This window comes from Doryrhamphus excisus, linkage group LG1 (assembly GCF_037039965.1).
Source record: "Doryrhamphus excisus strain RoL-2023G ecotype Guam linkage group LG1, RoL_Dexc_Guam_v1.1, whole genome shotgun sequence".
NCBI classification, from domain to species: Eukaryota; Metazoa; Chordata; class Actinopteri; order Syngnathiformes; family Syngnathidae; genus Doryrhamphus; species Doryrhamphus excisus.
Genome location: NC_136357.1, coordinates 11,942,383 through 11,957,394, shown reverse-complemented (window position 1 = coordinate 11,957,394; position 15,012 = coordinate 11,942,383). Strand labels below are relative to the sequence as shown.

Here is a 15,012-nt window from a genome sequence, read left to right as displayed (position 1 = left end):
AAAAGGTTTTTTTGACATGTTTTGAATTTATTAAAAATAGAAAACAAAAAAATGACATTTACATAAGTATTCACAGCCTTTGCCATGAAGCTCAAAATTGAGCTCAGGTGCATCTTTTTTCCACTGATCATCCTTGAGATCTTTCTACAGCTTAATTGGAGTCCACCTGCAGTAAATTCAGTTGATTGGACATGATTTGGAAATATAATAACTGTCTATATAAGGTCCCACAGTTGACTGTGCATGTCAGAGCACAAACACCAAGCATGAAGTCAAAAGAACTGTAGACCTGCGAGACAGGATTGTCTTGAGGCACAAATCTGGGGAAGGATACAGAAAAATTTCTGCTGCTTTGAAGGTCCCAATGAGCACAGTGGCCTCCATTATTCGTAAATGGAAGACGTTTGGAACCACCAGGACTCTTCCTAGAGCTGGCCGGCCTTCTAAACTGAGCGATCGGGGAAGAAGGGCCTTAGTCAGGGAGGTGACCAAGGCCCCAATGGTCACTCTGTCAGAGCTCCAGTGTTCCTCTGTGGAGAGAGGAGAGCCTTCCAGAAGGACAACCATCTCTGCAGCAATCCACCAATCAGGCCTGTATGGTAGAGTGGCCAGACGAAAGCCACTCTACCATATATCATCACCTTATATAGACAGTTATTATATTTCCAAATCATGTCCAATTAAGCCGTAGAAAGATCTCAAGGATGATCAGAGGAAAAAAGATGCACCTGAGCTCAATTTTGAGCTTCATGGCAAAGGCTGTGAATACTTATGTAAATATGATTTTTTTGTTTTCTATTTTTAATAAATTCAAAACATGTCAAAAAAACCTTTTTTCACATTGTCATAATGGAGTATTTTGTGTAGAATTTTGAGGTAAGAGATTAATTTAATACAGTTTGGAATGAGGCTGTAACATGACAAAATGTAGAAAAAGTGAAGCGCTGTGAATACTTTCCGGATGCACTGTACCTTACCACTCTTTGAGTTCATACACCAGGGGTGTCAAACTCATGCCATGGGGGGCCGAGACACTACAGTTTTTTTTTTTCCAGCCGTTCACCAAGGCAGGTGATTTTAATGATTATCCTTACTTTGGTTAGAGGGACGGAGATCGTCATTTAAATCACCTGCTGGAGAAACGGGTTGGAAAGAAAACCTGCAGTGCTTAGGCCCTCTGTCGACACGTGTCGTGCTAAGTCAGACATTTCCAGCAAGTAGCTCATGAGCTACCAGTTGCTCCTTGCCATTTTTAATGTACGTAGCTCTCCAAAAGGTTTTAAAATGAGAAAGTGAGGATTGGAAGCAGTCAGGAAGTACAGTACTTAGGAGCACTTGGGAGTGGGACCAATCACAGCGGGGGGTGTGTGCTCGGAGATGGAATACATGGAAACAGACCGGAAATCCAAGTAAATACAGTTGTCATAGGTGCAGATTCTGGAAGATCTAGAAACTTTTCTGTATGGGTATGATGTAGCTGCTCTAGGAGTCCACAACTCAATACAATGGGCCGAAAAATGGGCAAAATAGGTCCTCTTTAAGGAAAGCTGTAGTTTCACAGTCTTAACAATAGGGGGTGCGACACATCTGGTGTCAACTCATGCTAGTGTTTTTATTTTCTGCCGCAAAGGGCATTCTTTTCTGTTCATATGTGACATTTACATTACAAAACAGCCTTAATCATCATTGTCAATAGCGTAATGATACAATATTTATTAGTAAGTCAGTGTAATGTGGTCCATATTTTGTAATTAAACGATGTACCGTGCTGTGTTACTGACTACATTTCATGTAGCTGAATAACTGAACACCAACACTATGATGACTTGCGGAGGCAGCATAAATGGGGTTTGTCTTCATGAAAGTTAACTTTTGCATAAAGTATTTTAATGATATGTCATGTAAACATGCTGGAATTCGTTTTATTTCATTTGGGGGGGGCAGAGTGGGTTTCTCAAGGTTTTTGTTTGTGCTACTGTAACTTTACTGTAGTTTTTAGTTTTTACTTCTTATGTGATTAAAACCTTGACATTTCAATGTTACTTTTCGGCAAGCTCCATGTGTCTTCTTTATAATCTGAACTGTTCCATCAGAAATTATGTTTAGAATGACGTTGCATAGCCAAAATGCCACAGCAATGCTATGAATGACGATAATGCTCACAGGATATCATACCAGTGCCTACATCCTGTGCAGACAAGCCCCCGAATAGGTGTGAGTAGAAATTACACAAGCGCAATTCAATTGGATGCTTACGTGCATTTGTAAATTGAAGTATTTTCCATTTTTTTCCAAAGGTGTGAAAGCATCCTGATTAGTCAACAGTGGTGACCCTGAACACAATAGCATGTTTTATGGATGGCTTTCAGTTTCCACTCAGTGAACTACCATAATTACATTTATGCTTGTCAAAGATACGCACCCCACTTTCCAATTTTCATTTCAGCTGCAGGTTTATTTTTTTTAATCCCCCTTCAAATCCTGTTAGGATCCAATTTATTGTAATGCATCTATCAGGCAGATGCACTGTGGAGAAAAGCTCGGCTCACAAATGATAAGATCAAGCAGGCACACAGTATGTTCCCACTTCGGGCTCAGCAGTCACTGCATTCAGGCACCATGGACAGCAGCAACAGCACGCTGTGGAGCTCCGAGAGACCACTTGCCATCTTCCCCCGTGTAGGCTACAGCATCATCTCTTTCCTCATGTTCATCAACACCATCCTGACGGTGTTCAACAACGGCATGGTGATCACTGTGTCCCTGAAGAACCCATCTCTGCTGCACCCCATGAATGTGTTCATCCTGAGCTTGGCCGTGTCTGACATCATGATTGGCCTGTGCGGCTCACTGGTGGTCACCATAACAAACTATCACGGCTCCTTCTTCCTGGGACATGCCACCTGTGTCTTCCAAGGGTTTGCTGTAAACTACTTTGGTGAGTGGTGCTGCACACAACCACACTGGACATCTTATTGGACATCATTGATGAATTCATGTGTCATTTCCAGCTAAACCACAATAATGCACATATTGTTAAATGAATGTGAAAAATGATGTTATCCTGGGCAGGTTTGGTGTCATTGTGCACATTGACCCTGCTGGCGTACGAGCGCTACAACGTGGTGTGCAAGCCTCAAGCCGGGTTCAAGCTGAAGATGAGTAGAAGCATAAAGGGCCTTCTCTTTGTCTGGGTATTCTGCTTGTTCTGGGCCGTGGGCCCCTTGTTGGGGTGGAGCGGCTACGGGCCAGAGGGGGTGCAGACGTCCTGTTCTCTGTCCTGGGAGGAGAGGTCTTGGAGCAACTACAGTTACCTCATTATGTATACACTCATGTGCTTCCTGCTCCCGGTTGCTGTCATCATCTACTGCTACATCAGAGTGCTCACATCCATGAGAAAGGTTATCTCTCACATCACAAACTATGCAAACCTCTAATGACCATCTCATGGAAGGTGAAGTTAAATGTGTGTTCTTCGCAGTTGAACAGAAGCGTGGAGGTGGAGTTGGGCTGTTCTTTGCAGAAGGAGAGCGATCATGCTACCATCATGGTCCTGGCTATGGTTGTGGCCTTCTTTGTGTGCTGGCTTCCTTACACCGTGTTGTCTGTGGTGGTGGTTCTGAATCCACAACTCTACATCCCTCCGCTGGTGGCCACCATGCCCATGTACTTTGCTAAGACCAGCCCTGTGTACAACCCCATCATCTACTTCCTGTCCAACAAGCAGGTACCATCAAGACTCACAATAAAATTTTGCATTAATGTATGATATTACAGGGGTTTACGGTAGTTTTGGGAACCATTTTTTGGAGGTTTAATGCTCACCACAGACAAACCATATAAAGTGAAGAAGTTAATTTAGCAGGATTACAAATATGTTTTCTTATTGTTATGTAAATCTGCCCTCCCCGTGAAGTCTTCATTTAAAAAATAATTATTTTAGTATACGGTATTTAGATATTAGGGGTGCTTCAATCGATCTGCCACTTGATTTTTGCCTGTGCTGATCAGTTCCAACCCCACAGCTCCATTCAGAACAATCATATCTGTTGTGTGTGGGACTTCCTGTCTTTGTGCGCGTGATGTAAGTTTTGCACCACGAGCACGAGGCAGGGTGTGGTGAGTTTTCGAATCTCGCAATGTGATCATCCGTTGGTCAGATCAGAGGTCTTAACCAGCTGACTAGCCTGGGGAACCTCACTCAATTCACTTGCGCTTGAACTCTCTCACTGCAGCCCGTTTAGTCATGCATATTACGGCATTTTGAGTCATATTTGGAAGATTGTTTAATAACTTTTCTTCTATTGATCCTGTGCTGACAGTTTCGGGATGCAACACTGGAGATGTTGTCCTGCGGTCGCTACATTCCCCATGGTTCCTCCAGCGGTGTCAGCATCAGCATGACACCCGTGACCCGGAGGAGCCAGCTGGTCTCCTGTAGCAACAGGATCAACAGGAAAAGCAAGGTGTTGCCTCTGTGATATATTCACAAATGGTCGTGTGATGGCTTGTTAAGGACACAATGACAAGTCTGTGCAAGTTTGTTTTTTTTTTCTTGTCCAAGTGGTACGGCGTGGTTGACAGCTGATGGACAGAAGGAGGACAAAGGAACCAATCGGAGGCCTTCTGGTACACACTCATGCTATCCAAGACAAACTGAGTGTTATTTTCCTCACTCTTTTCTCTGTGCCTGTTAGAATAGTGAAGATAAGTCCATTGCATTACACCCAATGGCCACTCTGTTAGGTGCACCTGTACGTTTAATCCAGGGCATAATTTTCTTTATTTTTTAAAATCAGTTGAGTACCAAGATGGGCAGTTTATTTTTGGTTTTACATATGCATGCCGTTTTAGAAGAATTACTTTAATCATACAATGTTTAGTACAAATCAAAAGTTTAGACACACTTGCTCATACTATTGAATGTGTGGATGTGTCAAAACCTTTGACTGTTACTATAAAGTATTTCTGTTCATGTCACTATTATATAGTAATTGAAATAGAATACTTGTTAAAAGTTTGGACACACTTTCCCATGTTCAATGCGAAGATGTGTTTAATCCTTTGACTTTCAGTATAATGTATTTAGTCTAATATGTGGAGTGAGGGGAAAGAGGAGCTAAATAATACATATTGTGTTAATCTAATCCCAGATTTGGCATATGGTTCATCTTAATCTTACATTTGAAGCAAAGAGCATTTCACACTTTTATCACCAAACAGGATTACAAAATGTCACGCTGTAATCCGTCAGCATGGCTCCTTTTAGTATCTCAGTCCATTCTACCAGTCATCCTTCCATCTGCCGGCTTCATTTTATTTTGTTAACGTGAGTGCAGTTCGTATGGTATGGTATTACTCAATAAGGCCCAGGCCGGAGCCTATCCCAACTGCCTTTGGGCAAAAGGCAGGGTACACTCTGGACTGGTCGCCAGCCAATCACAGGGCACATACAGACAAAGAACTATTCACACTCACATTCATACCTATGGACAATTTGGAGTCACCAATTAACCTAGCATGTTTTTGGAATGTGGAGGAAACCAGAGTACCCGGAGAAAACCCACACGTGCATGGGGAGAACATGCAAACTCCACACAGAGATGGCCGAGGGTGTAATTGAACCCTGGTCTCCTAACTATGAGGTCTGCGCGCTAACCACTTGACCGCTGTGCAGTACTCCCAATTGCATATTTCATCACTCATTGACTCAATACGATTCACTCCAATTACAATGCGATGGGACCAGTGTTGTGCAAGATCATAGTTCTCATGAAGTAGTTCAAAGTTCACTTCACTTTCAAAGTTCACCATTTCAATTTTTAACTACCAGTAGTTCAAAGTTCAGGTCATTTAAATTTTTTGGGGTGAAAAGTGAGAAAAGTTGCTATGTATGTATTGTCCTAGTGGACAGTAGAACAATATTGAATATAAAGTGGTTTTCTTTATTTGTGCTCTTTATCCTATGCATGTTTATTCCTTCACGCCCTGCAAACAAAGCCACAACAAATGATGGTGTTGTTTCATGCAATGAAATCAATTTGTACATGCGGAGCTCTGTATCTGTAAGTCCTCGGGAGTGCTTGGAAGTGTGACCAATCACAGTGGGCGGACTTAGAGGAGGGCCACGGCATGTTTTTTACTTTGGAAAAATTTTGCGGTACACCAATAACCAACATTATTTGCTTCTTTCAGCTTTTTCCTGATTACGGACTCGCCACAGCAGATCCTTTTGATCCGCATACTAATTTAACCAACAATGTTACAAAATGTCACCACTACCTCTCACGTGCATCACTAAGTCTATTAGAGGAACGAAGCAGTCAGCTACATGTTGCCACACGGATGAATATTACATTGCTCTGCTAGTCTTTACACCAATGACACGCGACAATGACTTATCTGCAGAAAAATTATTAATACATGTTAATTTAAAAAGTGATATTGAATAATTCCTCACGGCACACCTGACGATTTCTCATGGCACACTTGTGTGCCGCGGCACAGTTGGGTCGGAAGCAGGAAGCAGGCGCATCGCCCGCTGGTAAAATGTGGGCATGCAATACAATAATTTACTACATTGTGATGCACTCTGATAATATTACAATATGATTCACTACAATCACAATTCAATATGAGTCTACAATTTATTGTAGCTGTTGTAACGTAATGACTCATACATCACTAGAAAGCTCAGAGTCTGACTTCAGAAACCACTTGCATCATTTTGATTGTTCAAGATTCACATTGCAAATCCTATTGCTGGCTATAGAAAAGGTTTAAAAATAATTATTTGGAAACATCAGGGATTAAAAGGCTTAATGGGCTATACCTGTATGTGACTCACAGGCCATAGTTTTCCCATCCCTGCAGTAGGGATGCAACTGCTTTACAATTAGCAACTTATTTTCTTGCCTGTCTGTGAAATGTAATTAATGTGAACATAACTAGAGGTCCCGTGTGACCTAGTGAAGCTGTAGGGGTGATAATGAAAAAAAGGGGCGGACACATTGAAGTGAACATCCTCCCCTCCTTGCTTTATTTGTCTTCACATCGCAAAGAGAGAATGAATGTCATCGACGATGGATCATGCCATTAACATGCTGAAGCTTTGAATCCAGAAATGTGGATCCCTGAATCGAACCATGGGAACTGCACTGCGAGTGAAGACCGCATCAAGACTGCCTTTCAGGTGGCAAATTGCTTGATCCTGTCCACTACTTCCGTTGTGGGTGTGGCGGCCAACGTCTTTGTCATCCTGGCAGTGTACAACCAGAAATCCCTACAGACGTGGAACAATGCCTTGGTGGTCAACCTGGCGGCCATTGATATTCTAAGATGTGCATCCGATTGTCCTGTGCTCTTGACCATAGTGCTGCACGCTCACCGGCGAGGCGGCACTCACCTCTGTGATGCTCAGGTGGTCTCCTTTTCCTTCTGCTGCTGCGTTCAGCTCTTGACACTGGCTTGCATCAGTGCCGAGAGGTATCAGGCCATTGCTCAACCCTTCAAAACCACTGAGAGAAAGAAAAGGATAGTGGTCTTGATCCCACTCACGTGGACTTTGGCCGTGCTGGTGGCTGCCATTTGCTTGAACTTTGTGAAGGACTCACCCGTGCATGTGAGGTGCACAGGGTCACCACATGGAGAAGCATCTTCTTATGACACCTTTGGGATTTACATCTTGTTCCCACTGTGGGCAGCTTGCTTTGGCGTCATCATTGGGTTCTATGCTCGCATATTTGTCCTGGTTAGGTCGCATAATCGTAAAATATTCGACAAAGGCGTTTTTCCTGTTCGGAAAAATGAGGAGAAAGAAGATGGAGAGGCAACCCAGCACCAAAACAAGTCAGATTCCACTCCAACCAAAGCTCCAAAGCATGTCTCAATCAGTCAGGGAAACAACGGAGGGTTAAAATCCTCAGAGTCGGGAGCAGAACCTCATCCTCCCGAGGTGCCGCCGCCTCACAAAGCTGTTAAAGCCAAAGGCTTAAAGCCGGGTGTTGTGGAGGCTGCAGGAGCAGAACCACCTAATGGAGACGTGACGGCCAGTGTTAAGAGCTCAATCACAAAGCCGAATAAGCCGCCAGGCAATTGCGGCACTGAGCAGCAATCCTGCCAGAGGATGACAGTTGACAGAGCACCTTGGGAAGTGAAAGAAACAACCCTTCATGTCTGCTCCTCGCCCAAAGCTCCTCCATCCAAAGCTCCTCTCGGCCTGATTGAGAGCAGCGGAGTTGTCTGTGGAGAATCACTAGTTGCAGTGGAGCAAGCCTCCGTTCCACCTATGGACTTGAACAACAGCCCAGAAGAAGCCAGAATAGAAGGAGCCGTTTGCATGATGCCATCCAAGGCCAACAAGGAGAGAGCGAACAAGAGGAAGGAAAGCAAGATGGCCAAACGAGCAGGTTACATCATTCTGACCTTCCTCTTGTTCTGGCTGCCTTTAATCACCACCATCCTCATCAACTTTATGGTTCACAACAACTACAACACACAGGTATCCAAATGTTTTTTTTCTTTCATCCCTCCATCTGTCCATCCATACAACTATACTATACAACTTCTATTCATTCATCCATCTGTCCATCTATACAACTATACTATACAACTTCTATTCATCCATCCATCTGGCCGTCCTTCCATCATCTGTTTATCCACCTCTTAGTCATTTTGTTCATCTGTGAACATGTTGGTCCGTCTATCTATTCATCCATGCATGCCCATCATCCATCTATCTGTCACTCATTGTACTTTCTGTCCTTCTGCCTGTCTATCTGGTCATAAATCCATCCATCCATTGACACATTCATACATCCTTCAACCTGGCTATCCACACTCTGGTCTGTCTGTCCATCTATCATCCATCCATCCATTGACACATTCATACCTCCTTCAACCTGGCTATCCACACTCTGGTCTGTCTGTCCATCCATCATCCATCCATCCATCCATCGACACATTCATACGTCCTTCAACCTGGCTATCCACACTCTGGTCTGCCTGTCCATCCATCCATCCATCCATCCATCGACACATGCATACGTCCTTCAAACCTGGCCATTCACACTCCGGTCTGCCTGTCCATCTATCATCCATCCATCCACCCATTGACACATTCATACATCCTTCAACCTGGCTATCCACACTCTGGTCTGCCTGTCCATCTATCATCCATCCATCCATCCATCCATTGACACATTCATACATCCTTCAACCTGGCCATCCGCACTCCGGTCTGTTTGTCCATCTATCATCCATCCATCGACATATTCATACGTCCTTCAACCTGGCTATCCACACTCTGGTCTGTCAGTCCATCCATCCATCCATCCATCCATCCATCGACACATTCATACGTCCTTCAACCTGGCCATCCACACTCCGGTCTGCCTGTCCATCTATCATCCATCCATCCATCCATCCATCCATCCACCAGTTGTTTCTTCCATCCTGTAACATCCATTTTCTCATGCATCCATCCATCCATTTGCCCATCCATACTTGTGTACATCCATCTATTCTTCCATCCACCCATCTATCTATCCATGAATTTCTTCCAACATCCATCCATCCATCTTTCTTTCTATCTTTCCATTATTCATTTATCCACCCATCTGTTGGTCCCTCTACATGTGTCCATCCATGTATTCTTCTGTTCATAAATCCATCTAATTGTCCATCTGTTCCTCCATCCATCTTTGTTTCTATCCATCATCCTGTTTCAACTATCCATCGTCATCCAGATTAGTGTCTACATATCATTATGTTGTTAATGTGTACCCACAAATATGAACATAGATGTTTAAGCATTCATTCATTCATTTTCTACCGCTTATTCTCACGAGGTTTGCTGGAGCCTATCCCAGCTGACTTTGGGCGAGAGACAGGGTACACCCTGGACTGGTTGCCAGCCAATCACCGGGCACATATAGACAAACAACCATTCACACTCACATTCATACCTATGGACAATTTGGAGTCACCAATTAACCTAGCATGTTTTTGGAATGTGGGAGAAAATCCACACATGCAAACTCCACACAGAAATGGCTGAGGCTGGAATTGATCTCGGGTCTCCTAGCTGTGAGGCCTGCGCGCTAATCGCTTGTTCGCCATGCAGCTATGTTTACGCATAAACAGAGATATACTGTAATTCAGCCATTTCTTTGCTTACACGCTGCCCCTATAGAAAAGGCTGCAACACATGAATAATGCAAATGTTTCATCTGAAATGAGTGTAAGCTAAACTATTGAGCTGTAACACTTTCATGCTCTCCTCCTCCTCCTTTCACCAGGATGCAACAATGCAGGAAGTGGAGCTCCTGTCAGTGTCATTCGCCTGCGTCACATCACTCAGCAACCCAATAACCTACGCTGCAGTCAACCCTCACTTCAGCACAGAGTTTTATCGCCTCAAAAGCAAACTCAGATCCACGCTAGTCCGCCATTGACATCCCCCGTTTGTCCTCGCCGTCCATCAAATACGGGCTCAATTAGCCCCATGGCATTGTGAGTGGGAGGCTGTTTAATGTGATTTAATATGATGCTGCTGTGTTGCTAGACTGCAGAGAGGGAGAGGAGGTGTTCCATTGTGAGGGGGAAACATCACAATGCAACTCTGCAGGAGATGAAATCCCTGCAGACTCTGTAGCCAGGACCACCTGCTGGGATGCTGTGGTCCAAACTTGTCCGACAGCAGAACCTATTTATTAGAATCTCCTGTGTGCATTGTCTCATAAGCCTTATGTAAGCTGCCTGGTTAAGTACAGCAAAGGAAAAAAAAAGACATGGGTCATTTCATAGAGTTTCAGTAGAGCTACAGTATTTATTCTAGCCAAATGTGTCATTCTGTTCTCACTTCCCTTTAGCATATTTAGTCCATGACAGGGTTTGCTGAATTTTACATCAGAACACACACACGCACACGCACACGCACGTCTCCTTTTACAGACAAGCTGCCGACAGGAAGCAGAGACAAACTTTAATAGAACAGAATATTTTTTTTCAATGACAGCATGCAAATCCTTAATTCAACCAGTAAACAGACAGAAATAGAATGCCGAACGACAAATTGTCAAACTAAATCTAGAAATAAGAGGATCCCACTTCAAAATGCGCTCAATCAGTCAGCTTTGGGGAGATATTTACAGTATGAAAAAATGTACAAAATGTGGCCTTAAACACAGTGAAGCTCAATCTTTTTGTAAGTGGCCTTTTAGAACTCTGTCCAGGTCAATACAATGGAACCACATTTTATTATTACTATTAAAGGTTGCTTAGCACATTCATTTAATATTCTACCTTACGGCATACAGTATGTACAGCGGAACCTCCAAAGTCCAACCAAACACAGCAAATTTGGAGTTAAATCACAATTTTGGTGGAAAATAAACCCCCCCAAAAGCAGGAAGTACCACCTCAATATTTCTTTTACTGTGGAACTTCAGCATACCATAACAATTTAACTATAAATATGTGCCTTGTACTAGCAGGGGAGGTGACTTACACCTTTTTTGTAATTTTGCCCATTATCCACAATCCTTATGTGAGACGTCTTTTTCCTTTCTGTGCGTTCTAAAGATATCAAATCATAACAAAAGATACAGCTTTAATGCACGTAATGGTACAAACTTATACCGCGTACAAAGACTGCTATTAAAAATACCTCCATCAACATCTAACAAGGTTTTATGGTTTTATATCTATGCTGTCATTGTGTAGTAACATGTGCATTCATTATAACATGTAATACTTTACAAGCATTACTTATTGGGTGAAGAAAAAAAACACCTAGCATTAACTTTTCCAAACTCCAAAAACACAGCAGCGTGTGTGTGGTGAAGCTAGTTGCAGGCCAGCTAGTAGTAGTAGAACTTCGATTTGCGTGACAATGTTATTGTTAACAGCAATGTAACTGTAATATGCACCTCACATTATATGTAAATGAAGTATTGTTTTTGGAGTTCTTTTCAGAAGGCTTTATAGGCGGAATAATAATAATGTATGATACACATGTACTGTATATAGCATCCAACATACAGTGGAACCTGGGTTATGACTTTATTAATCCGTTCCTGAATGTCTGACTCTAACCTAAACATACAGTAATTCAATCAATTTTCCCTATGAGAAATAATGTCAATCCAATTAATCCATTTCAGAGAGCCAAAAATGAGAGATGTCCGGGACTGGGACAATATTTGCCTTTTTTTTATTGATCGAAGAATAGAGAATGAGCCTTCCTTTATGGCACAGTTAATTAACATCGTATTACTCACCTAAAGTCACTGCTTTTCTTTTGATCACGGCTGCAAAATAACCCAAAATGGAGCCAAAGAAAGTTACAAGTGCCAGTATTTTTCTAAAGAAGATGGGAAATATTACTGAATTCAATAAATAAATCATAGCAAAATACAAAGGTGGTGACTGTGTTGATCTCGTTGCCACACGGTGTGTTTACATTTCAATGTCAATCATGTTTTCAATGAAGGTAAAAGTAACTATAAGTAACCATTCAATGTTCATTGCTTTAATTTAGTATCTCTCTGCATTTAGAATAGTTTTCTGTGTGTAAAACTATAATTTTTGGGCTATAATTTTTGTAGAGCAGGCATGGCGTTCGAATGGGATGTGGGCAATCCAGTGCAGCACAGCGCACCCACGCCTCATACTTTCAGCTGCCGTCTTTGATTTGATCTTGATCAGATGTGATGGGACAATTAATACAAAAATGTACATGTTATTCATTAAATAGCGGTTGCTGTGATTGTTCATTACAGTGAAATCTGCAGACTCTGAAAAACCTGCCTGTGAGGTTTTGGTGACGTGTGTACACTGTGCGCCTGTCAACCAATTTACCACTGCGCCGGGTGCGCTTCACCTGGGCATGATAAACCAGGTTGGAGCTAGCGAGCTTTCGGCGCACCTTTGGCGTGCTCGTTTGTCACAAAATTGTCACTGCGCCAAGCTCAAAATGCGTACACCTCCCTTGGTGCGCCGCCACTTCCATCTCGGTGCATACCAGTTATCCAAATTACCAAATTGGCTGCACACAGTGGTGCGCTGGATGAAATTACCACTGCGTGGGCTGCGCCACATTCCAAAACCCTGCACCATTTTGCGCTTCGCCACGAAATTACAGCTCATAGAGTGAACGACTAATGACATCTTATATGGGCGACAAAGCTGACTTCCGGTTCCTGTTTTTATGTATTAGCAGCTTGGTAATCGGCTGCTAACAAGAACATTTTGTCATTAAAAACACTAACACTTGCATTCACGCAGTATATTAATAACGTGACAAGATACGCTACTCACATTTGTACTGTAATTATATTTTTACTTATGTGTACCACTGCATGAAGCCTGCATACCACTGGTGGCCACATTTAAGACTCTATGAGCTCTTTTTTTTTGTTTGGCAGTGCACTTTTTAGCAGTACCTATAAAACGCTAATAAATGACACCATTGTTCTCCCATGGCTGCCAATAAAGAGTGAGGTTTTTTTTGGATTGTTGTTGTATTTTACAGTGGTCTGCTTCAGTCATGAATGTTGAACGGTCAATGACAATGACATTAGCGACACTATGGGTTGTAGTCAAAATCATTTGAAATACATGCTAGCATGTAATACCCTGAAAGTTTATAATCATTAGAGAAATGGTCAGTGAGCTTTGGAACATTAGTTCAAAATTTTAGTACCCTAAAATGACATAATTTTGTGGTGATTCAGGTTAACACTCTAAAGATAGAGTGGGTATTTTATAGTGCTGTGTGACAAGTTCCTTGACATTGCATCACAGTCCCACCATGACTTTGTATTTGTCTAACAGTACGTGTAGCATGTTTTCCAAAAATCCACAATTTTTAAAACAGCTTGAAAGACGGTGAAAGTTTAACCTTTCACTTTCCACGCAAAAAAAAACAACCTGACAGTGTGTTTGACTTTGGAGGTTCCACCGCATGTTCTTATGTTGAACCATACATGTCAAATATGTAAGCTTTTTTTATTCTTTTTAGGACTTTCACTTACTTGCACATTTCACAAAAAAATGTCACGATGCGTCGCGTATTCATCAACAAGCGCAGTTCGTGGCTCACATCATGAATGTTCACAACAGTTCTGTCCATTCCAGGATGCACGTTTTGTGGATTTACATGAGTACGGCAAAGGGGAGGAGGGGTTGTAAAACATAACAACAAACGAGGTGTTCTAATGTGGAAGCAGAGCGGATGGAATATTCACAGCAATGGTGTCTGTGGGGAATGAACACGTGTGCTTTTGTCATCACAGGCCATCCAGGAAAAGAACAACGAACACTCCTTTGACTTTGACAGCTATATTGAAAAATAAAGTGTTTCTCAGTATGTTTAGGCAACGATGATTCCCTCCCAACACTTGCTCGCTGTGCTGTGCTTAATGGAACAAGATGTGCTGGTCGCTATCCTCTCCTCCCCCCCAAGACCCAAGGAGGCCTCCACTGTCCCCTCTTTAAAAAACCATGCAGAGTTTGACATCAGATGAGATCACTGCTCGGAAGGAAGAAAAAAACACCCTCAATCATGTCATAAATCCCCTCCAGGTTATGGCAGGTTCATGCTCAGCGTGGCCTCCCCATCTCTCCTCAGGGGTGTCTAGGCGTCTACAAGGCAGATACTCGCACAATGTTGCTCTGAGAGTACGCCGAGGCGGTGCTGGACGAGCCGTCGCCGTCCGATGAAGTCACCACCGGAGCGGAGAGGCTGACCATCGATGGGCTGATGTAAGCTTTGTCACATTTCAACGGCACCGTCTCATCCAGTTTGGCATTCAGACTGGAGCGACTGGGAAAGCAGAAAAAAAGCAGGACAAAAGATGGTGACAGTCCTTTGGTGTATGAAATCAAATCACATGAGACTTCAGCTCCCCAAATGTCTATTTTTTCACTTTTGCCCAAAAAGGGTGGGAAAAAGAAGCAATTGTGATGATAACCGTAGAATTAAAAATGGAACTTACTGCGACATATAAA

General features: G+C 42.8%; 3 protein-coding genes across 5 annotated transcripts in view; 2 read left to right on the top strand and 1 right to left on the bottom strand.

Annotated features, from left to right (window-relative positions):
• The first annotated feature begins 972 nt into the window (after positions 1 to 972).
• On the top strand, positions 973 to 10,573 carry parietopsin. Its single transcript, XM_078790127.1, has 4 exons — positions 973 to 2,938; positions 3,073 to 3,401; positions 3,482 to 3,727; positions 10,299 to 10,573. Exons 1-4 carry the CDS (start codon positions 2,578 to 2,580, stop codon positions 10,452 to 10,454), a joined length of 1,092 nt encoding a protein of 363 aa, XP_078646253.1. The 5' UTR covers positions 973 to 2,577; the 3' UTR covers positions 10,455 to 10,573.
• LOC131131437 (uncharacterized) lies at positions 7,124 to 10,156 on the top strand. The gene is made up of 2 exons (XM_078790441.1): positions 7,124 to 8,500; positions 10,124 to 10,156. Exons 1-2 carry the CDS (start codon positions 7,124 to 7,126, stop codon positions 10,154 to 10,156), a joined length of 1,410 nt encoding a protein of 469 aa, XP_078646567.1.
• A 3,418-nt stretch (positions 10,574 to 13,991) lies between the features above and the next one.
• The window catches only part of LOC131130811 (A-type voltage-gated potassium channel KCND2-like), a 55,392-nt gene continuing 54,371 nt past the window's right edge, over positions 13,992 to 15,012 (bottom strand). For all 3 annotated transcript variants that reach the window (XM_058074828.2, XM_058074830.2, XM_058074831.2), the window contains exon 6: positions 13,992 to 14,827. In XM_058074828.2, coding sequence (XP_057930811.2) covers positions 14,647 to 14,827 — 181 coding nt within the window. In that variant the 3' untranslated portion in view covers positions 13,992 to 14,646. The remainder of the gene's footprint in view (positions 14,828 to 15,012) is intronic.

What these genes read in the sequence shown, in the direction of transcription:
- parietopsin (XM_078790127.1), top strand. Translation starts at nt 2,578, where the DNA reads ATGTTCCCACTTCGGGCTCAGCAGTCACTGCATTCAGGCACCATGGAC. An exon ending in TGCTCACATCCATGAGAAAG is followed by an intron (nt 3,402 to 3,481) that starts GTTATCTCTCAC and finishes TGTTCTTCGCAG; the next exon opens with TTGAACAGAAGCGTGGAGGT. An exon ending in ACTTCCTGTCCAACAAGCAG is followed by an intron (nt 3,728 to 10,298) that starts GTACCATCAAGA and finishes TCCTTTCACCAG; the next exon opens with GATGCAACAATGCAGGAAGT.
- LOC131131437 (XM_078790441.1), top strand. Translation starts at nt 7,124, where the DNA reads ATGTGGATCCCTGAATCGAACCATGGGAACTGCACTGCGAGTGAAGAC. An exon ending in ACAACAACTACAACACACAG is followed by an intron (nt 8,501 to 10,123) that starts GTATCCAAATGT and finishes TTCGCCATGCAG; the next exon opens with CTATGTTTACGCATAAACAG.